Below are 22311 nucleotides of genomic sequence, written 5' to 3' on the forward strand. Positions count from 1 at the left end.
CCTGAAAATCCAGTGTGTGCCCAATGATCATTTGTTAGAGCAGTGAATAAACATGACACCTCAATTTCTCTCTTATTTTTACTATTCCAGGCACTTTTTTTTTTTTTTTTTTCGTGCACCGTGCAGCATGCAGGATCTGAGTTCCTTCCTGACCAGGGATTGAACCCATGGACTGCCAGGGAAGTCCCTATTCCAGGTACTCTTAATGTCCTCTTTTTTTTTTTTTTTTTCTTTTTCTTTTTTTTTTTTTTTTCCTCTTTAACTATCACTGCAAAGTAGTATTGCTCCATGTTTTCAGGAATGAAAGAATCACATTTTGGAGACAAAATTCACCCAATTATTAATGTTTAGGACAATCACATGCTCAGCTTGATTCTATCATTTTTGACTTCACAGAGCTTTCTTCTAAACATGTCTCAAATTTTTTCACCCTTTACTGATGTGTCCTTAGAGCTATTTCTGCTACTGTCTTTAAAGAACTACATAAACATTATTAACTTCTTTCTGAAATGCACACTTTGCAATTGTTTTTCTGTGATAATCTCAACTCCACATACAAAATGTCATACCAGGGCCTGCAAAAATAATCATCACTTCCTAGCAGAAAGATGAGATCATGGGGTTCGGATACCCTTTTATTTCAGGGTTCAGGTGCTGCCTTTTGCATATGTACTCCAACTGAAAAATCACAGCTTCTGTGTGGTACCCAAAATAGCATCAATTAAGTTGCTTTTTGTTTGATTCCTAAGAGGAATTGCATGTATCTGGGGATATGGATAAAAAGTATTACATGGATAAAAGTGTTCCTCAATGAGTGAGACAATCCCTAACTATGCAGGCAAGAGAGAGGTTTTGTGTGGAACCAGAAGCAGACCTGGTATCATTACTTATGATAGGCCATGACACAAAACTGGGCCTTGATACCTAACCTAATTGAAGCTTCAACTTTCCCTGGGAATGTAGCCTTAACCAGTTAAGAATTTTCTGGTTGGCACCAATGAGGTAATCTGTCACATGGGGCCATCTCCATCCCCCCAAGGGAAGATGAGGTAATCTGGCACATAGACCCTTTCCATTCCCCATAGGTAGGTTACCTAAGCCTGAAATCATCTTTTTTATTGATTACTTCCTTGTTGTACCTTAAAAAAACCTTTCCCGTTCTGTAGCCCTTTGGAGCTCCCCTCTACTCGTTAGATGGGATGACGCTTGATTCGTGAACCAATCACTAAAGCCAATTATATTTTAAAAATTTACTCAGTTGTTTTTTTTTTTTTTTGGTTCTGAAACCCGGGGTTGAAGTTTTTTTTTTTTTTTTTTTTTTTTTTTATTTTTTAACATGTCCCTTTTCTTTCTTGCCAGTCAGGACCTGAATGGGATCTTTTCTATTGTTCTTAACCAATCACACTGAAACTCACAAAAGTGACTCTAATGCTTCAGGCTACAAGTATTTGAGAGCAGTAACATCAATTTTCCAGCTATGTATGTACTCATTTATGTCTGAATGGCTCTGTCGAATGATGTGCCGCTTACCTCAGTTGTGGACTGAAGAGGAGCACACAACCTAAAAGTTTCTAGTTTTATTCAGGGATCTTACTCAGGACTATAGCTCTGGAGACAACCTTTCAGATCGCTCTGAGGAACTGCTCCATAAGGGAGAATCCAGGATATAGAAGAGGTTTGTTTTTTTTTTTGTTTTTTTTTTTCTGGAAAAAACAGGTAGTCGAACATTAAGGGATTGCTGGTAATCACAAAGAACAGACAACTCAAGTTAATGATTTCAGTGCTTTTCTGTGTATGAGAAGATGCAAGAATCTGGGTTCCTTGAAATTGGTCCTTAGATATGCATCTTAACTATTAAGGGTCATTGTCCAAATCACAGAATGCTTCCTGCCTTTCTCCATCCTGATTTCCCCTCAGGACACACCTTTGGGGAACGGCTGCAGTGGGGGCTGGCTTGATCCTTTTAGAAGTGGAATGGGGGGGGCAACATTCTCTGCCCACACAGTAGTAGAATTTGGAAACGTCTAAAATAATAGACTTGTCCTCTGAGAGCAGGCTGAACTTCAAGGAGTCTAAAACAACGTCTCTTCACGCCTTTCACAAGGAGCAAAGCCCCTCCCTCTGGGTAGGAGCATCATTTCTCCCGCATTCCTAGGGGTACCTCCCAGCCAACGTTCTGGCGGTAAGGATGGAAAACACCCTTCCCTGAGGTCTCCAGAGCTCTGAGAACAATATTACCCGGAAGAGCCTAGGCACAGAGACACCAGGCATGAACCAATGAGGGATCAGGGTGAGGGCTTTCCCCGAGTGAGCATGCGTCACGGGCGGGACTTCCGACATCCTGTCCTGGCGATCATTTTGCTTGGTGGGGGGTCCGGCGGAGCAGGGAACTGTGCTCGGATACTGTTGTCCTCTGTCGGGGGTGGTTGTCCTCACGGAGTAGTGAGGGAGTAAGGGGACACCGCCTAGCCAGCCAAGTCGCGCTTATTTTGGCGTCTCTCCCGTTGGCTCGCTGGTCGGGAACGGGAAGATCCGAGAGGAGGCTGTGTCCCCGCTGCACAGAGGCGTGTCAGGTTCGGCGATGCAGCCCGGGGTGCCGCGCGCCAGACCCGTGATAAGGACCGCCGTTCCCGGTCCTCTGAGACCACAGAATCCGATGGCGGCGGCGCTGAGGGACCCGCCTCAGGTAAACGCTTGTTCTCTGGGTCCTCACCGCCCTCACCCCACCAGACACTGAAGCCCCCAGCGCGGGGCGCCTGCTCACTTGCCCTTAGCCCCGGCCGCGGTGTCCAGGACGGTGAGGCGATCGTGGGTGGAGTTCTGTTTCCGACAGACAGTGTGTGGTCGCGTGTAGAAGAGGGTTACAGGCAGAGAGGAGGATACACGGAAAGGTTGGAGGTCGGGACCGGGGTACAGCAACTCTGTCCTTTCTGTTAGAAACAAGATGCAGCGAGGCCAGAGTCAAGCCTGCAGTGTTGCTGCTTGAGAAGTTGGCCATCTGTTATACAAGTAATATGAGGTTTGAATCGCAGGTGGGAGGTGGTCTTCCTCAGATCAAAAGAGGCTACAACTAGTTGCAGACAAGAGATAAGACTATGGGAGTAAGGGGGTAGGCAGGAAACACAGGAAGATTAATTGCAATAGCCTATGTGAGTGCTGATGGACCAGAGTGACTGTCCTGGAGTGTGATAAGTTCTGGATCCAATTTTGGAGAAGGGCCAAGCCAAATTGTGGGTGTTGCTGATGACAGAAAGGAAGTAGTGATGGATGACCGGACGGTTTTTGGCCCTATTAGACGAAGGGATGAAAGCTTCATCAACTGGATGGAGACGTTAGCAGCAGGTTAATTTTCCTTGGAAATATCACAAGATTGTTTTGGCTCTGTTAAAGAGTCTGAGATGTTTCAGAGAAGAGTGAGTGTAGGCAACAAGTGGGCAGCTGGACAGGCAGGTCTGGAAAACGGGGAAAGGCGTTCAGGAATGGAAACTTTCAAAAGTGATGTCTACTGTGTGGACCAGGGTGGAGCTGTCTCACATTTAGGGAGGATGCAGGTTATAGTGGCCACGGTATTAGTAGGTCAGAAAGACTGGTGTGTGCTAAGGAGTGGTTCTCTGGCTCAGGGCCTGGTTGGGTTTGCTGGGCATTGAAAACCCAAGTGAGGTAGAGAAGTGGCAGTGGGAACGGTATGGGAGAGAGGTTGATCTGGTGGGAGGCCGAGGCTTCCATGGGATGAGTGGACAAGTGACGGCTGAGGAGACTTAGGAGTAATTGAGACAAGAAGGCAGTGAGACTGGGGCTGTTGCTTATTTAGTATTACTACTATGTGGCTTCTCCAGAATTTTGTGGTGAGCTTTGACGGGGTCTGGGACGTTTGAGGCTTGCTAGTGGATACGGCCTGTGGCAAATGTCGTCATTTGTGGGTCACTGTGCCTGGCAGGGAGATATTTAGGACTGGGTTGTTTTTGTTTTTGTTTTTGTTTTTACAAAGGTTGAGTGGAGACAGAGAGGAGTGTTGTGGCTGCTGAAGGGGCAAAACTGGCAGTAAAAAAGTTGAAGAGAGTTGAGGGAATATGAAATTCACACGTGGTTCTGGGTGGCTGATACTGAAGCAAGGATTAGAGGCAGTTGGGGAGATCTTCTAAGCAGCGTTTGTGGCTTACTCTGGTGTTGGATCCATCAGAGGACTGGGGTTGTACCGAATCTTGTTTGAATTTCTCAAGCCCTCTCTGGATGCCAAGCGCCAAATGTGTGGGTATGTTCAGGGAGAATTCTATGGTGTGGTGCAGGGATGTGGCAGTGCTGTGGAAGCGCAACTGTAGGGTCTGAAATTGTGAGAGAAATGTCATCTACAGAATGATGTGCACATGGAGAGGAAGTGGGAGCTGATGGCCCCCAAGCCCTGGTGTTGAGGCTTTACCGGTGAAGCATGAGCTTACATTTGGCTGTGCCTGGATTCCCACAATTTGGGAGACCCCAGGGGAATTGCTTGGCTGGAGGGACGGGACATTGCAGGTCTAGCCCAGAGCTTAGATGGCATCTATGTGCCCCCCTACCTGTTATGCTGAGGACTGAACAAAGTGATTAATGGGCTGTGAGGAGACAGAGGGCATCACTTGCACCAGGGCCTGGCATCCTCTCTCAGGTGGGGATCTCTGGTGGAGGATGACTGGAATAGATATATGAGGAGATGGATTGTGGGTTCTCAGAGGGAGAATGTTCAAGCTTTCATCTCTCCCCTTCATGACAGGGTGGTGTGACCTTTCCGGATGTTGCTGTGCGCTTCTCCTGGGGGGAGTGGAGGCTTCTTGATGAGGCTCAGAGACGCCTGTACCTCAGTGTGATGCTGGAGAGCTACGAACTTATATCCTCGCTGGGTAAGACCCTCACCCTCCCCAGTGACCTGGGCTAGGCGCTGTATCCTGCCTCACCCTCACCCCCCTTTCCGAAGGACGTGTTCTGTCCACCCATGTGGTGTAGGGACAGTTTGCTTCCCCAGTATTCTGTGTAGTTGTTGTGGTAGGTAGAAGGCTGGGGTATTTGCACTGTCATCTTTTCTCTCCTGCAGCCCCAATCCTTGCTATTGTGTAAATTTATTGATTTATTTATTTATTTTTGGCTGCGTTGGGTCTTTGTTGCTTCATGCGGTCTTTCTCTAGTTGCAGCGAGCGGGAGCTACTCTTCGTTGTGGTGCTCGGGTTTCTCATTGCGGTGGCTTCTCTTGTGGCGGAGCATGGGCTCTAGGCACGTGGGCTTCAGTAGCTGTGGCACACGGGCTTAGTTGCTCCACAGGATGTGGGATCTTCCTGGACCAGGGCTCGAACTCGTGTCCCCTGCATTGGCAGGCGGATTCTTAACCACTGCGTCACCAGTAAAGTCAGGCTTTTGGGATCTTAGTTCCCCGACCTGGGATTGAACCTGGGCCCTCGGAAGTGAGTGAGTGCACGGAGTCCTAACCACTGGACTGCCAGGGAATTCCCTTATGGCCATTTTAACAATACTAATTCTTCCAATCCATGAATATGGGATGTATTTTCATTTGTTTCCATCTCTAATTTCCTTTATTAGTGTTTTATGATTTTCATTGTACACATTTTTCTACTCCTAGGTTAACTTTCTTCCTAAGTATTTATTGGTCTTGATGCTATTACTGTGATTGCTTTCTTCGTTTCTTTCGAGATAGTCCATTGTTATTGTGCTGAAATGCGAGTGATTTTTGTATGTTGATTTTGTATCCTGCAGCTTTCTGATTTTGCTTATTCATTCTAACAGTTTGGTGGGAGAGTCTTTAAGGTCTTCTATACATAACGTCATGTCATCTGCAGAGAAGACTTTGCTGCTTCTTTTCAGATTTAAATGTCTGTTATTTCTTTTTGTTGCCTAATTGTTCTGTGTAGACTTTAGTACACTGTGGAATAAAAGTGATGAGAAAGTGACCGTCCTTGTCTTGTTCCTGATTTACAGAGAACAAGCTTTTAGCTTCTACCATGAATATAAAGTAGGCTGTGAGTTGTCATATTATATGGAGTGTATCATGGTGAAGTCCATTCCTTCTGTACCGAATTTGTTGAGAGTTTATATCATGAAAAGATCATATGATTTTTATACTCCACTTGCTAGGGTGGTGGGGTATTGCATACGTTGATTTGTGTACCTTGAGGCATCCTTGCATCCCAAGGGTAAGTCAGACTTAATCAGGGTATATTATCTTTTTCTTGTGCTGTTGAATTTGGTTTGGTAGTATTTTATTGAGGATTTCTGCTTATGTGTTCATCATGAATGGTCTGCATTTTTCATGTAGTGTCCTTGGGTAGCAGGGTAATGCTGGCCTCATGAGTTCGGAGGTTGTTGATCCTATTCAATTTTTGGAAGTTTGTGGAGGATTGATGCTATTTCTTTTTAAATGTTTTCTAGAATTCACCAGTGAATGTATCTGGTCCTGGGATTTTCATCCCATTCATTTCTTTTTTTTTTTTTTTTTTCCGTGCCATCACTGGACCAACAGGGAATTCCCTCATGATTCAGTCTTGGTTGTTTGTTCATAGGACTGTATTCATTTCTTCTAGGTTATGCAGTTTGTTGGCATTTAACTCATCATAGTAGTCTCTAATGATTGTTTGCGTTTCTGTGTTATCAGTTGTAATGTGTCTTTAATTTCTGATTTTTTTTGCAAAATTAATTTTATTATTTTTTTACATCTTTATTGGAGTATAATTGCTTTACAATGGTGTGTTAGTTTCTGCTTTATAACAAAGTGAGTCAGCTATACAAATACATATATCCCCATATCTCCTCCCTCTTGCATCTCCCTCCCACCATCCCTATCCCATCCCTCTAGCTGGTCACAAAGTACCGAGCTGATCTCCCTGTGCTATGTGGCTGCTTCCCACTAGCTATCTATTTTACATTTGGTAGTGTATATATGTCCATGCCATTCTCTCACTTCGTCCCAGCTTACCCTTCCCACTCCCCGTGTCCTTAAGTCCATTCTCTACATCTGTGTCTTTATTTCCTGTCCTGCCCCTGGGTTCTTGAGAATCTTTTTTTTTTTTTTAGATTCCATATATATGTGTTAGTGTACAATATTTGTTTTTCTCTTTCTGACTTACTTTACTCTGTATGAGAGACTCTAGGTCCATCCACCTCACTACAAATAACTCAGTTTCGTTTCTTTTTATGGCTGAGTAATATTCCATTGTATATATGTGTCACATCTTAATCCATTCATCTGTCGATGGATACTGAGGTTGCTTCCACGTCCTGGCTATTGTAAATAGAGCTGCAATGAACATTGTGATACATGACTTTTTTTGAATTATGGTTTTCTCAAGGTATATGCCCAATAGTGGGATTGCTGGTTCGTATGGTAGTTCTATTTTTAGTTTTTTAAGGAGGCTCCATACTGTTCTCCATAATGGCTGTATCAATTTACATTCCCACCAACAGTGCAAGAGGGTTCCCTTTTCTCCACACCCTCTCCAGCATTTATTGTTTGTAGATTTTTTGATGATGGCCATTCTGACTGGTGTGAGGTGATACCTCACTGTAGTTTTTTTTAAATTATCAATTAATTAATTATTTATTTATGACTGCATTGGGTCTTCGTTGCTGCATGTGGGCTTTCTCTAGTTGCGGCGAGTGGGGGCTACTCTTCGTTGTGGTGCACGGGCTTCTCATTGCGGTGGTTTCTCTTGTTGTGGAGCACAGTCTCTAGGTGCACGGGCTTCAGTATTTGTGGCTCACGGGCTCTAGAGCTCAGGCTCAGTAGTTGTGGCGCACGGGCTTAGTTACTCAGCGACATGTGGGATCTTCCCACACCAGGGCTCGAACCCGTGTCCCCTGCATTGGCAGGCAGATTCTTAACCACTGCACCACCAGGGAAGTCCCCTCATTGTAGTTTTGATTTGCATTTCTCTAATGATTAGTGACGTTGAACATCCTTTCTTGTGTTTGTTGGCAATCTGTATATCTTCTTTGGAGAAATGGCTGTTTAGATCTTCTGCCCACTTTTGGATTGGGTTGTTTGTTTTTTTGATATTGAGCTGCATGAGCTGCTTGTAAATTTTGGAGATTAATCCTTTGTCAGTTGCTTCATTTGCAAATACTTTCTCCCATTCTGAGGGTTGTCTTTTTGTCTTGTTTATGTTTTCCTTTGCTGTTCAAAAGCTTTTAAGTTTCATTAGGTCCCATTTGTTTATTTTTGTTTTTATTTCCATTTCTCTAGGAGGTGGGTCAAAAAGGATCTTGCTATGATTTATGTCATAGAGTGTTCTGCCTATGTTTTCCTCTAAGAGTTGTATCTGGCCTTACATTTAGGACTTTAATCCATTTTGAGTTTATTTTTGTGTATGGTGTTAGGGAGTGTTCTAATTTCATTCTTTTACATGTAGCTGTCCTGTTTTCCCAGCACCACTTATTGAAGAGGCTGTCTTTTCTACATTGTATATTCTTGCCTCCTTTATCAAAAATAAGGTGACCATATGGGCGTGCATTTATCTCTGGGCTTTCTATCCTGTTCCATTGATCTATATTTCTGTTTTTGTGCCAGTACCATGCTGTCTTGATTACTGTAGCTTTGTATTATAGTCTGAAATCCCAGAGCCTGATTCCTCCGGTTCCATTTTTCTTAAGATTGCTTTGGCTATTCGGGGTCTTTTGTGTTTCCATACAAATTGTGAAATTTTTTGTTCTAGTTCTGTGAGAAATGCCATTGGTAGTTTGACAGGGATTGCATTGAATCTGTAGATTGCTTTGGGTAGTATAGTCATTTTCACAATGTTGATTCTTCCAATCCAAGAACATGATATATCTCTCCATCTGTTTGTATCATCTTTAATTTCTTTCATCAGTGTCTTATAGTTTTCTGCATACAGGTCTTTTGTCTCCTTAGGTAGGTTTATTCCTAGGTATTTTATTCTTTTTGTTGCAGTGGTAACTGGAAGTGTTTCCTTAATTTCTCTTTCAGATTTTTCATCATTAGTGTATAGGAATGCAAGAGATTTCTGTGCATTAATTTTGTATCCTGCTACTCTACCAAATTCATGAATTAGCTCTAGTAGTTTTCTGGTAGCTTCTTTAGGATTCTCTTTGTATAGTATCATGTCATCTGCAAACAATGACAGCTTTACTTCTTCTTTTCCAATGTAGATTCCTTTTATTTCTTTTTCTTCTCTGACTGCTGTGGCTAGGACTTCCAAAACTATGTTGAATAACAGTGGTGAGAGTGGACATCCTTGTCTTGTTCCTGATCTTAGAGGAAATGCTTTCAGTTTTTCACCATTGAGAATGGTGTTTGCTATGGGTTTGTTGTATATGGCCTTTATTATGTTGAGGTAGGTTCCCTCTATGCCCACTTTCTGGAGAGTTTTTATCATAAATGGTTGTTGGTATTTTTTAGTCTTTTCTCTTTTTTCTTTGTGTACCTAATGGCTTGTCAATTATTTATCTTTTCAAAAATGAACTCCTTGTATTCTTTATCTTCTCTTTTTTCTAGTTTCTGGTTTCATTTATTGCTGCTCTGATATTTCTTATTTCCTTTCTTCAGGTAATGTTGGGTGTAATTTGTTCTTTCTTTAGTTCCTTGAGACATAAAGTTGTTTGAGGTCTTTCTTTTTCTAAATGTGAGCATTTATTGCTCTAAATTTTTCACTTTAAAAAAATATATATATCTTGAGACCTATTTTATTTGTTTATTTATTTTTTTGGCTGCGCCGCATGGCTTGCTTTCAAAATTTTCCATTTGTGATTGCTTTTTTTAGGTGTATAGCAAAGTGATTCGGTTATAGATATATATGTATATATCTATATATATTTTTTCGATTCTTTTCCATTATAGTTGATTACAAGGTATTGAATATGGTTCCCTGTACTATACAGTAAATCCTTGTTTATTTTTTATATGGTAGTGTCCATCTGTTAATCCCATACTCCTGATTTATCCCTCCCCCACTTCCCCCTTTGGTAACCATAAGTTTTATCTGTAAGTCTATGTCTGTTTTGTATGTAAAGTTCATTTGTACTATTTTTTTAGATTCCACATGTAAGTGATATCACATATTTGTTTTTTTCTCTGATTTACCTGACTTAGTATGATAATCTCTAGGTTCATCCATGTTGCTGCAAATGGCATTACTTCTTTCTTTTTTAATGACTGAATAATATGTAATTGCCTTTTTTTTTTTCCTGCACTGCAAGGCTTGTGGGATCTTAGTTCCCTGACCAGGGATTGAACCCAGGCCCAAGCAGTGAAAGTGCTGAGTCCTAACCACTGGACCACCAGGGAATTCTCTGTAATTGCTTTTTTTTTTTAACATTTATTTATTTATTTGGTTGTGCTGGGTCTTAGTTGCAGCAGGCGGGCTCCTTAGTTGTGGCTCACTGCATTCTGAGTTGCTGCACGTGGGCTCCTTAGTTGTGGCATGTGAACTCTTGGTTGGAGCATGCATGTGGGATCTAGTTCAAATTCAATCTGGGCCCCCTGCATTGGGAGCGTGGAGTGTTAACCACTGTGCCACAAGAGAAGTCCCTGTAGTTGCTTTTTGACAGTTTTTTTTTAATATATATAAATTTATTTATTTATTTTTGGCTGTGTTGGGTCTTCGTTTCTGTGCGAGGGCTTTCTCTAGTTGTGGTGAGCGGGGGCCACTCTTCATCGCAGTGCGCGGGCCTCTCACTATCGTGGCCTCTCTTGTTGCGGAGCACAGGCTCCAGACGTGCAGGCTCAGTAGTTGCGGCGCACGGGCTTAGTTGCTCTGCGGCATGTGGGATCTTCCCAGACCAGAGCTTGAACCCGTGTCCCCTGCATTAGCAGGCAGATTCTCAACCACTGCACCACCAGGGAAGCCCTTGACAGTTTTTTTATGTGCTTCAGTGAAGTTCCCTTTGATCGAACCTGTGAGCATCAGGACATCTACTCTTCTCCCTGGATTTAGAAAGCTTTCAACCATTGGTTCTTTAAATGTGCTTACTACCACTTTCTGTCTTATCTTTCAAGGGCTCTGAAAATACAAATAATGTTTTGCTTTATATTTCATAATCCGCATAGGCTTTCTTTACTTCATTCTTTTTCTTTTTTCTCCCCCTCACTGGATAATTGAAACACCTGTTTTCATGTTCCTAGATTTTTACTTTTGCTTGATAAAATTGGCTGTTGATACTCTGTCCATTGTGCTTTGTTGTTTGTTTCATTGTATTTTTCAGCACCAAAATTTCTGTGGGCTCATTTGTTTGTTTGTTTGTTTTAAATGGGAGAATGTCATCATTTTATTACACTTCATGCCCAACAAATGAAGTAATTTTACCAACAGGCTTCATGCCCAATAGATGAAAGTTATTTTACCAACTCAGAATTTTTGCATGTATATGAAATTTCCATTTTCTTGTACGGTTTTATATTAAACTAGTCAAAGCATTTCCTACATGTATTCCAGTATAGCTCTTTTGGAATGATTTTCATCAGTCCTAACATGTGAGTGTACCAAGGATCTTGAAAGTAAACAAACTTTCAAATGACTAACTTTTAGGTAAACAAGAAATAAAGTCATCAGATTATTGGGACTACTCTTTTTCAACAGGTATTTGTTGAAATGCCTCTTCTAATACAAAAATTTTATGTTTGAACATTCAGAACACAAAGGTAGAACAAAAGTACAATAAAAGAAACTTCTGCAGCTTAAGCCTATAGTCATAATTCTTTGACAGAAGCAAAGCATCTTTCCTGCAATTTAAATGGGTCTTCATACTTTTGTTCTCTTCATCTGTATCTCTATTTGTGCCTTGCAGACCTGTTCATCTGTACCATTTTTCTAGATTCCACATATATGAGTTAATATATGATATTTGTATGGTCACAAAGGGAGGAAAGTGGGGGGGTGGTGGTGGGATGAATTAGGAGATTGGGATTGACATATATACACTAATATGTATAAAATAGATTAATAAGAACCTGCTGTATAAAAATTTTTTTAAAAAAGTGTCTTCAGTATTTCCATCTAGTTTCCATCTAGTCGAAAAATAGATGCCTAAGGCATATACTTCATATATATACCATTTTGGTTCTGGTTGCTTTCATTCTTGAAGATTTTAATACCCATACAAGTCTAAAGGTGTAAGAACACATAAATTATTCTGGTAATGGGTAAGAGCAGACTGTTAAAGCACAAGGTGGTTGTGCTATTTCATTCCTGTAGGAGGTTTTCTTTCAGAGACCGACTGCTGAAAAACCACTGCAGTAAGGACAGGCAGTGTAGAGACAGTCTTCTTTCCCACATGTTAGTTGACACCCTACTGGTATTAAGAGGATTTATTTGTTGTGTGTCTGTATGTATATGTATGTGTGTGATCACATATATAATGATCTGGTATTGCTCCATTTCTTCTTATTTTGATGTGTCTTCTTAGCTGCCTGTCGTATCACATTAAGAATCCCATAAATGGGTACAGATGAACCTATTTGCAGGGCAGGAATAGAGAGGTAGACGTAGAGAATGGACATGTGGACACTGAGGGGAAGGGGAGGGTGGGATGAATTGGGAGATTAGGATTGACATATATAGAATACATGCATAAAATAGATAGCTAGTGGGAACATGCTATAAAACACAGGAAGCTCAGCTCAGTGCTCTATGATGACCTAGGTGGGTGGGATGGAGGGGGTGGGAGGGAGGTCCAAGAGAGAGAGTATATAGGTATACATATAGCTGATTCACTTTATTGTACAGCAGAAACTAATACAACATTGTAAAGCAATTATACTCCAATAAAAAAAAGTAAAAAAAAATCCCATCAGTGATTTGATAGGCATTTCCCACATATTCATTTATCAATTCATCTGTTGATTCTTCCAATCTGAGTGCCTTTTCGGAGAGTGGGCATGCTAGAAGCTCCAGTATCATTGGTTGAAAGTGTGGGGTGATTTCTCCATCCTGTTGTTCCTCTCAGCCAACGTTCATGAGCCCAGTGGGTGCTGGTACCTATAGGCAACTGGATGAAGGTGCACCTGTCCCCTGAAGCTCTTAGGTTTGGCAGCCAGGGACTGTCCCTCAGTGCATCCTTGGCCAGCCAATTTTGTTCTTTTTCATTTCTGTCTCTTTGTTGAGCAACTTGTTTTGTTTGTGTATTGTTTACCTTACTTTGTCGAATTGTCTATCTGTGTTTTGTTGTTGCTTCACTGAACTTTGTTCAAACAATAATTTTGAATTCTTTGACCATTTGTAGATCTCCATTTCCTTGGGTGTGGTTTCTGATAAATTATGGTATTTCTGTATTGATTTCATGTTGCCTTGATTTTTTTGTGTTTCCTGTAGGCTTGCATTTATGTCTGCTGATTTGATGGTGTAGTAATTTTTTCCCTTTGCATTACAGTGTTGGTGGGGAAAGACCTCCACTGGTGGTGGGTGCAAGGTTGGGCTGTGGTCATTCAGGCTCTGGGGAAGGCCCAGCTGTGTTGGTCTCTGTGCAGCTCCTTCACCTGAAGTCAGTGTCAGCAAAGATATCAGGAGTCCTCAATCAACCAGGCTGAGGGTGTCCAAAGTGGTGGAGAAGGATGCTGAGGAATTCCTGATCTCTTTTTCTCCTATGGAGTACTTTGTGGTCAAGGGGATCCCTCTTGGTGCCCAGTCGGCTCTTGGGCACCCTATTGGTTGTAGTGGCACTGGTGTCTAATATGTGGGTACCTGTTGAGCATTCACAGAATCGGGGTGTTTTGTACAGGCACTTGTGGAGTGACAGTGGTACTGGGGTCTGGGTCATTGGATAGCCTTCAGCAGCCTTGGCTTTGGGTTTTTTTAATTATTATTATTTTATTTTATTTATTATTCTTGGCTGCCTTGGGTCTTCGTTGCTGTGGGCGGGCTTTCTCTAGTTGCGGTGAGCAGGGGCTACTCTTCGTTGCAGTGAGCAGGCTTCTCATTGTGGTGGCTTCTCTTGTTGTGGAGCACGGGCTCTAGGCACACAGGCTTCAGTAGTTGTGGTACACGGGCTCCATAGTTGTGGCTTGTGGGCTCTAGAGCGCAAGCTCAGTAGTTGTGGCACATGGGCTTAGTTGCTCCATGGCATGTGGGATCTTCCTGGATCAGTGCTTGAACCCGTGTCTCCTGCATTGGTAGGCAGATTCTTAACCACTGTGCCACCAGGGAAGCCCTTGGCTTTGGTTTGTGATGTGTGGCTATGCAGGGAGCAGCCATGGAGTCTGTGTCTGGCTGTACATGTAGACAGTGGCTGTGGGTCTGTGGATCTGGCTTCTCTATAGTGAAGTTGTCTCCAGTGCCTGAGACACCAGAGTACATGGTGTAGTTGTGGAGTCAGGGTCTGGAATGCGGACACACACAGCAGGCGCAGCACCTCTGGTTCCAGGACATGTACAGGGTTGGAGGGTGTGGCAGCCCTGATCCTGGATCGGCACAGCAGGTCCAACTGAGGGCTGGCCCAGTAGCTTCATACTCACCAGAGCATCCACTATGGCCATGGTTGTTGGATAACTCAGTGGTGAAAGCTCCAGTGTCCGCTGTAGAGCAGGCAACTGGGGTCTTCTGCAGCACGGGCCACTTGGGACTGCAGTGGCACCCAACCTGTTGCTGATAGAGGTAGCCCAGTGATAGCCCGGCCTCCATTTCCTAGTCATCTCCAGATGTCTCTGCTAAGACAGTCTCTCCAGCGATCCTTTCTGTGTGCATACTCCTTTTTTTCATGCTCCACTCTGCTGTAGTGGGTTCTTAATTGGACTCCTGAGCCTTCCAGGGCTAATTAATTCCTTCATGGATAGCTGATTAGTTATTTCTCATTGGTGGTGAAGGGCAGTGTCTCCTATTCTACTGTTTTGTTGACGTCACTCACCTTGTACTCTTTCTTGGGTCTGCTGTGTGCTGAGTTGCTCTGGGACAGTGCTGGCCATTCACTTGTCCTTTTTCCTTCAGTGCTTGGTCCCAGGTAGTTGCACAGTTAGGGCTTAGGGCAAAGTAAGGTAAAGGACTCTTAGAAGAGTCCTTTGTGAATCATGGGATGGACATGGCTCTAGCCATGGCAAGGTGGGCTCAGAGTGGGCCTGATTCTGGTGAATTACAGCTGGGGAGAGTGTGACATAAGGGCCGTGTTAAGAATATACCAGGAACCTAGGGACTTCCCTGGTGGTGCAGTGGTTAAAAATCCGCCTGTCAATGCAGGGGACGCAGGTTTCAGCCCAAGTCCAGGAAGATCCCACATGCCACAGAGCAGCTAAGCCCGTGCGTCACAACTACTGAGTCTGCAGTCTAGAGCCCACAAGCCACAATTACTGAGCCTGTGCGCCACAACTACTGAAGCACATGTGCCTAGAGCCTGTGCTCCGCAACAAGAGAAGCCACCACAATGAGCAGCCTGCGCACCGCAACGAAGAGCAGCCTCCACTCACCGCAACTAGAGAAAAAGCCTGTGTGCAGCAATGAAGACCTAACACAGCCAATCAATATATATATTATACTCTTTAAAAAAAAAAAAAGACTATACCAGGAACCTGTCCTTGTTCAATGAGAATTTTGGTGCCATTGCCAGTGGCCACACCACATTTCTACCTTTATTCCTCCACTTTTGACCTTTTGCCAACCTGTGAGTTCAACTACTTTGTCATTTCTACTGTGATTTCCAGCCCAGTGATAACCTCTACCTCTCTGGATTCCACATCTCACCCATTTCTCTCACCACCCTTTCTCTATTACTCTGTAACCTTGCTTTTCATATGTTCTGCTGTGAGGTGTGAACAAATGCTTAAATTGACCTCGAAAAGCACATAATCTCTTGTGATTGTGGTTTCACGGCCTTGATCACACCCTTCTACTGTGCTTCACATCAGCAGTAGAAAAGGTCCTGCAGGAAGCTGTGGTCAGAGAAACAAGCACTAGACCCTGCTTCTCTTCCTTACGTCACACCCTATTTTTGTATCCTTCCCCTGTTGAGGTCTCTACCATTTTCATATTGTAAGGACCCAGGAATGCACAGCAGCTGCTGCTTAAACTGATTTCCAACTCCCTGTCTTGAAAAGTATCCCATTTGCTTGAAAAGATTCATTCTTAGATGAGACAGCTGCACATTTGTGGTGAGTTAACCCCCTCTCTATGGAGTCAATGTGTACTTCACAAGTGTTTCTTTGCATTCAGGTTGCTGCTGTGGAGCAGAAAGTGAGGAGACAACCTGTGAAGAAACTGTTGCTGTAGGAGTGTCACAGGCTGGGTCTCCTAAGGCAGCTCCATTTTCCCAGAAGACACACCCCTGTGAGATGTGTGGTCCAGTCTTGAGAGATATTTTCCAGTTGGCCGAGCATCAGGGAACACAACACAGCCATAAACTGTTGAGATGTGGGGCATGTGCAACAAAATTTTATATGCCTTTGAATAACATTGTACACAGGGCTTCATTTTTCAGGAGCCACAGATTCCAAGTGTCACAGAAGCCTCTTACTTCTAGGAAAATCCTGGCCAGCATGGGACATCTGCGGCAACAGGCCACTCATACTGTGGAGAAGCCAAGCAAAATCACCCAGTGTGGGTCAACTTCACAAGGCAGGAAAAATCATCACACCTGGAGAGAATGCAAGAAAGCCCTCAGCCCCAAACACACACTTGTTCAGGACCGGTGTGTCTACACTGAAAGACAGTGTTTTGTGTGCAGTGAATGTGGGAAAACATTCAGGTACAAATCCACATTTGTTATGCACCTGAGAGTCCACACTAGAGAAAGGCTTCATGTGTTTAGCAGAAGTGACAAATCCTTTAGACAAAGCTCAACCATCAGTCAACATCAAAAAATTTATACTGGCTCAGGACAGGACAAGTGCAGCAAATGTGGGAAATCCTTAACTCACAAGTGTGTCGTCATTTATCCCCAGAGATTGCACAGTGGAGAAAACAGTTCTGTGTGCAGTGACTGTGCAAAGTCTTTTTCCCATAGCTCTGTGTTCATTCGACATAAGAGAGTTTTTTCTGGAGAAAGGTTTTATAAGTGTAGTGACTGTGTGAAATCTTTTACCTGTAGGTCTGCCCTCATTTATCATCAGAGATCTCACACAGGAGAAAGGCCTTATGAGTGCAGTGAATGTGGGAAGTCCTTTACCACTAATGGCACCCTCCGTTCTCATCAGAGATCTCACACAGGAGAAAGGCCTTATAAATGCAGTGAATGTGGGAAGTCTTTTACATCTACCAATGCTTTCCAATATCATCAGAGAGTTCATTCTGGAGAAAGGCCTTATGAGTGCAGTGAATGTGGCAAATCTTTTATGTCTAGGTCTGCATTCATTTCTCATCATAGATATCACACAGGAGAAAGGCCTTATGAGTGCAATGAATGTGAGAAATCTTTTTTCTCTAGGCCTGCCCTCAGATATCATCAGAAATCTCACACAGGAGAAAGACCTTATGAGTGCAACGAATGTGGGAGATCTTTTACCACTAATTCTAACTTCCATTATCATCAAAGAGTTCACACTGGAGAAAGGCCTTATGAGTGCAGTGAATGTGGGAAATCTTTTACCAGTACCTCTAACCTCCATTATCATCAAAGCACTCACACTGGAGAAAGGCCTTATGAGTGCAGTGAATGTGGGAAATCTTTTATTACTCCTGCTATTCTTCGTTACCATCAGAGAATTCATTCTAGTGAATGGCCTTATACGTGCAGTGAATGTGGGAAATCTTTTACCTCTAAATCCAACTTTTGTTATCATCAGGGGGTTCATTCTGGAAAAAGGCCTTATATGAGGTGCAGCAAATGCGTGAAATCCTTTACCAGTATCAGTGCCCTCCGTTATCATCAGAGAGTTCATTCTGGAGAGAGGCCTCATGAGTGCAGTGACTGTGGGAAATCTTTTATGTCTAGGTCTGCCCTCAGATGTCATCAGAGATCACACACAGGAGAAAGGCCTTATAAGTGCAGTGAATGTGGGAAGGCTTTTAAAACTAGCTCCAACCTCCGTTATCATCAGAGAGTTCACACAGGAGAAAGGCCTTATGAGTGCAGGGAATGTGGGAAATCCTTTACCTCTATCAATGATCTGTGTAATCATTATAGATTTCATTCTGGAGAAAAGCCTTATAAGTGTAGCAAATGTGGGAAATCCTTTATCCTTAGGAATAGCTTCATTCAACACCAGAGAATTCACACAGGAGAAAGTCTTTATGGATGTAGTGAGTGTGGGAAATCTTTTCAGAGTAAGTGTAGGCTTATTGAACACCAGAGTATTCACACAGGAGAAAGGCCTTACAAATGCACCAAATGTGGGAAATCTTATACCACTAATTACCTCTTCCGTGTTCATCAGAGAAATCACACTGGAGAGAAGCCTTATCAGTGCAGTGAATGTGGGAAATCTTATACCGCTAGCTCCACCCTCCGTTATCATCATAGAATTCATACTGGAGAAAGGCCTTACAAATGCACCAAATGTGGGAAATCTTATACCACTAATTACCTCCTCCGTGGACATCTGAGAAGTCACACTGGAGAGAAGCCTTATCAGTGCAGTGAATGTTGGAAATCCTTTACCAGCAACTCTAGCCTTCGTTATCATCGTAGAAATCATACTGGAGAAAGGCCTTACAAATGCACCAAATGTGGGAAATCTTATACCACTAATTACCTCCTCCGTGCACATCTGAGAAGTCACACTGGAGAGAAGCCTTATCAGTGCAGTGAATGTTGGAAATCCTTTACCAGCAACTCTAGCTTTCATTATCATCGTAGAATTCATACTGGAGAAAGGCCTTACAAATGCACCAAATGTGGGAAATCTTTTATTACTAATTACCTCTTCCGTGTTCATCAGAGAAGTCACACTGGAGAGAAGCCTTATCAGTGCAGTGAATGTGGGAAATCTTATACCACTAGCTCCACCCTCCGTTATCATCGTAGAATTCATACTGGAGAAAGGCCTTACAAATGCACCAAATGTGGGAAATCTTTTATTACTAATTACCTCCTCCGTGCACATCTGAGAAGTCACACTGGAGAGAAGCCTTATCAGTGCAGTGAATGTTGGAAATCCTTTGCCAGCAGCTCTAGCCTTCGTTATCATCAGAGTGCTCACAGTGGAGAAAGGCCTTATGAGTGCAGTGATTGTGGGAAATCATTTGTCCAAAGAAATATCCTCATTATACACCAGAGAGCTCACACTGGAGAAAGGCCTTATAAGTGCACTGAATGTGGTAAATCTTTTACTCGTAGCTCCAACCTCTATTATCATCAGAGAATTCACAGTGGAGAAAGGCCTTTTAAGTGCAGTGAATGTGGGAAATCTTTTATTAACGCCTCCAAACTGCATTGTCATGAGAGAGGTCACACTGGAGAAAGGCCTTAAGAGTGCACTAAATGTGGGAAATCTTTTATGAGCAAATCCTTCTGATGATTGGAGAGTTTACATGAGAGAAAGGCATAGAAGTACAGGGAATGTGCAATTTCCTTGTTCAGTATAGGGGCAGTGGAGAAAACTGAGGGGCCATTGGTCTGAATTGAATCTCACCTCAAGTGCTTCTGAGGGCATGAATTTTTTTCCCTTATTCAAATTAGAGATTATAGGGTATTGAGGCACTGTTGAAGGGCGTGTATTCCCCAAGTCTACAGAGAACTATATTTCCGACCATTGGGTCTGGGGGAAACCATAATTGGTGCAGAAACTCCAGTTTAATAGGGAGTGGAGGACATTGCAGCCAACTGGATGGAATGTGCCTCTTCTAAAAGTGTATCCAGATTCTGTGACATTGACTGTGCAGGATCAGTTTATACACTGATTCTAGTGAATTTTACTTCAAGGTCCTTACTGCAGAGGCAGGAAAGAAAGAGAAAAGGGGATGTGGCTCTTGTGATCTAGGCAGCATGCCTGTTGACTCAGGTAGAAATGTACTTCATTGCTCTCCATATTTGCTACCACTGAGGGAAGACTGATCCCCAGAGGGCACAAGGAGAGAGTTGGTGGATTCAGTATACGGTTGCCAAACCTATTTTCCAAAAAGAGTGAGAAATACAGATTTTTTCATCTTGAGACAATTTTTAAAGCTATATTAAAGTATAATTCACATGTACTAAACTGCATATGTTTGAAGTATTACAAGTTAATAAGTTTTCACCTAGGTATGAACCTCAAAACCATCACCAGAGTTCTGATAATGCCCATATTTTCCTCATGTCCTATTATTATCTCTCCTTGCCCTTCCCACCTCTCCAGGTAATCATTGATGTACTTTCCCTTAGAATAGATACCTTTGCATTTTTTTGAATTTATCTGATTGGAATCAACTGTTTACTGGGTTTTTCTTCTGAATTCCTTTGTTTCATAATTATTTGAGATTCATCAGTGATATAAACAAATAGCTCATCTCTTTATTTTTTGATGAGTAGCATTTTTATCTGGATGTACCATTGTTAGTTTACCCATTCATCTTTTTATGGGCATTTAGGTTATTTCTAGGTTTTCACTCTTGAAAATAAAGCTGCTACAAACATTTGCATCAGTTCTTTATGTGGATTATGTTTCTTTTTTATTGATAACTGAGTGCAGTGTCTGAATCACTGGGTAGATGAACGTGTAACTCCTGATGAAATTAAGAAACTGGTCTAAAATGACTTCCCATTTTCATTCCCATCAAAACTGTAGGAGAGTTCCAGTTTCTCAACATCCATGCCAATCGTTAATGTCAGCCCTTTTAATAAGTGAGTAGTGCTATCTCAGTGAGGTTTTAATTGGTTTTAATTGCATTTCCCTAGAGATTTGTGATTTTGAGCATTTTTTAATGCTGTATATCTTATTTATTTATTTATTTTTGGCTGCATGGGTCTTTGTTGCTGCGTGCAGGCTTTCTCTAGTTGTGGCAAGCAAGGGCTACTCTTCGTTGTGGTGCATGGGCTTCTCATTGAGGTGGCTTCTCGTTGCGGAGCTCAGGATCTAGGCACGCGGGCTTCAGTAGTTGTGGCTCGCAGGCTCTAGAGCACAGGCTCAGTAGTTGTGGCACACGGGCTTAGCTGCTCCATGGCATGTGGGATCTTCCCAGACCAGGGATCGAACTGGTGTCCCCTGCATTGGCAGGCAGATTCTTAACCACTGTGCCGCCAGGAGGGTCCCTGTATATCTTCTTTTGTACAATTCCTGATCATATCATTTGCCTAATTTTTTTATATGAATTATCCCTGTTTCCATCACTTAAGTCCAGGCATTGTGTAACACAATAAATCTAGCCCTGCTTTGTAGCTTTTGCCAATTTCCAAGGTATAAATTCTCCCACTATGAAAGTGGGATGTGCTCAGAGAAGGAGCTGAAAAATTCTACTTGGGTCCCCTGGGTGTTTGGTGGAAAACTAAACTTAGCATCTGGTTCATTATAAGGGGTTTTCACTCTCTGAACACTCTCTTCAAAGTTCTTTTCATCTTTCCCTTTCTGTAATTATTGACTGATGGTCTCCAATAGGTATTTATCCTCCGTGGAGTTCATCATCACTTGGGGCTGCTTTTCCAGACATCCCAATTGGTTGGTGGGGTCACTGTGGGTCTCTCCATCCCTGGTGAGGCTTCTCAGAAGGACTGGTACCCAGGAACACCAGGTGGAAGGTCCTCCCAGTGACCATGGGGGAAGGTTCCCAAGGGAACCTGGTGAGGCCTTTTCCTCAGGCCCACATGCTCCATGCCACTGGCCATGTTTGATCTGAGGTGGCATTTCAGGACAGCGGGGAAGGGGTGAGCCAAGTACGGCACAGAGTGGGGGTGGCAGGAGGGCAGTGGTGGCCTGGGGACCCAGGAGACACCTAAAGGTGTTGGCGTCTGGCAGGGAGATTTAGGAAGGACCCTAAAGTTTCCATTGCTCATCCCTAAGACGATGCCCTGCCCAGAGTTCTGGATCTCTTTTGCCATTGGAGGTCCCTGAGCAATGCAGGACAGTGCAGGCAGGATGCAGGCTTGTTGACCTGCTGGCAACTCCCCACCTTCTGCCCCACCTGCCTGGTGTAAAGGCCAGGGATTTCCTCAATGAAGTGGAAAAATCAAGGCTCAACCTCTGAGGCAAGAATCAGAGATTAAGTCTTCTTTTAAAAAATAAATTTATTTACTTAATTTATTTTTGGCTGCATTGGGTCTTCGTTGCTGCATGCGGGCTTTCTCTAGTTGCGGCGAGTGGGGGCTACTCTTGGTTGCGGTGCACAGCCTTCTCATTGCGGTGGCTTCTCTTGTGGAGCACGGGCTCTAGGTGCGCAGGCTTCAGTAGTTGTGACACGCGGGCTCTAGAGTGCAGGGTCAGTAGTTGTGGAGCAGGGGCTTAGTTGCTCCGCGGCATGTGGGATCTTCCCGGACAAGGGCTCGAACCCGTCC

The 22311-nt window shown here is 43.2% G+C and overlaps 1 protein-coding gene across 3 annotated transcripts; it reads left to right on the forward strand.

Moving 5' to 3' along the window:
• Window positions 1-106: 106 nt before the first annotated feature.
• LOC103004866 (zinc finger protein 239-like) lies at window positions 107-20462 on the forward strand. Of its 3 annotated transcripts, XM_007175414.2 has the most exons (4): window positions 107-196; window positions 2531-2686; window positions 4748-4874; window positions 16125-20462. In XM_007175414.2, exons 2-4 carry the CDS (start codon window positions 2582-2584, stop codon window positions 19316-19318), a joined length of 3426 nt encoding a protein of 1141 aa, XP_007175476.2. In that variant the 5' UTR covers window positions 107-196; window positions 2531-2581; the 3' UTR covers window positions 19319-20462. The 3 variants fall into 3 exon arrangements, with proteins under 3 accessions (XP_007175476.2, XP_057389804.1, XP_057389805.1); XM_057533821.1 differs by lacking the exon at window positions 107-196 and having other exon boundaries at window positions 2018-2686; XM_057533822.1 differs by lacking the exons at window positions 107-196; window positions 2531-2686; window positions 4748-4874 and having other exon boundaries at window positions 16547-16656; window positions 18284-20462.
• The last annotated feature ends 1849 nt before the right edge of the window (window positions 20463-22311 follow it).

The sequence above is a fragment of the Balaenoptera acutorostrata genome, chromosome 19, assembly GCF_949987535.1.
Source record: "Balaenoptera acutorostrata chromosome 19, mBalAcu1.1, whole genome shotgun sequence".
In the NCBI taxonomy this organism is placed as follows: domain Eukaryota; kingdom Metazoa; phylum Chordata; class Mammalia; order Artiodactyla; family Balaenopteridae; genus Balaenoptera; species Balaenoptera acutorostrata.

Bases quoted from the DNA above. Each gene is read 5' to 3' on its own strand.
- LOC103004866 (XM_007175414.2), top strand. From the start codon at position 2,582: ATGCAGCCCGGGGTGCCGCGCGCCAGACCCGTGATAAGGACCGCCGTT. The intron at 2,687-4,747 runs GTAAACGCTTGT...CCTTCATGACAG, and splicing joins CGCTGAGGGACCCGCCTCAG to GGTGGTGTGACCTTTCCGGA. The intron at 4,875-16,124 runs GTAAGACCCTCA...CTTTGCATTCAG, and splicing joins CGAACTTATATCCTCGCTGG to GTTGCTGCTGTGGAGCAGAA.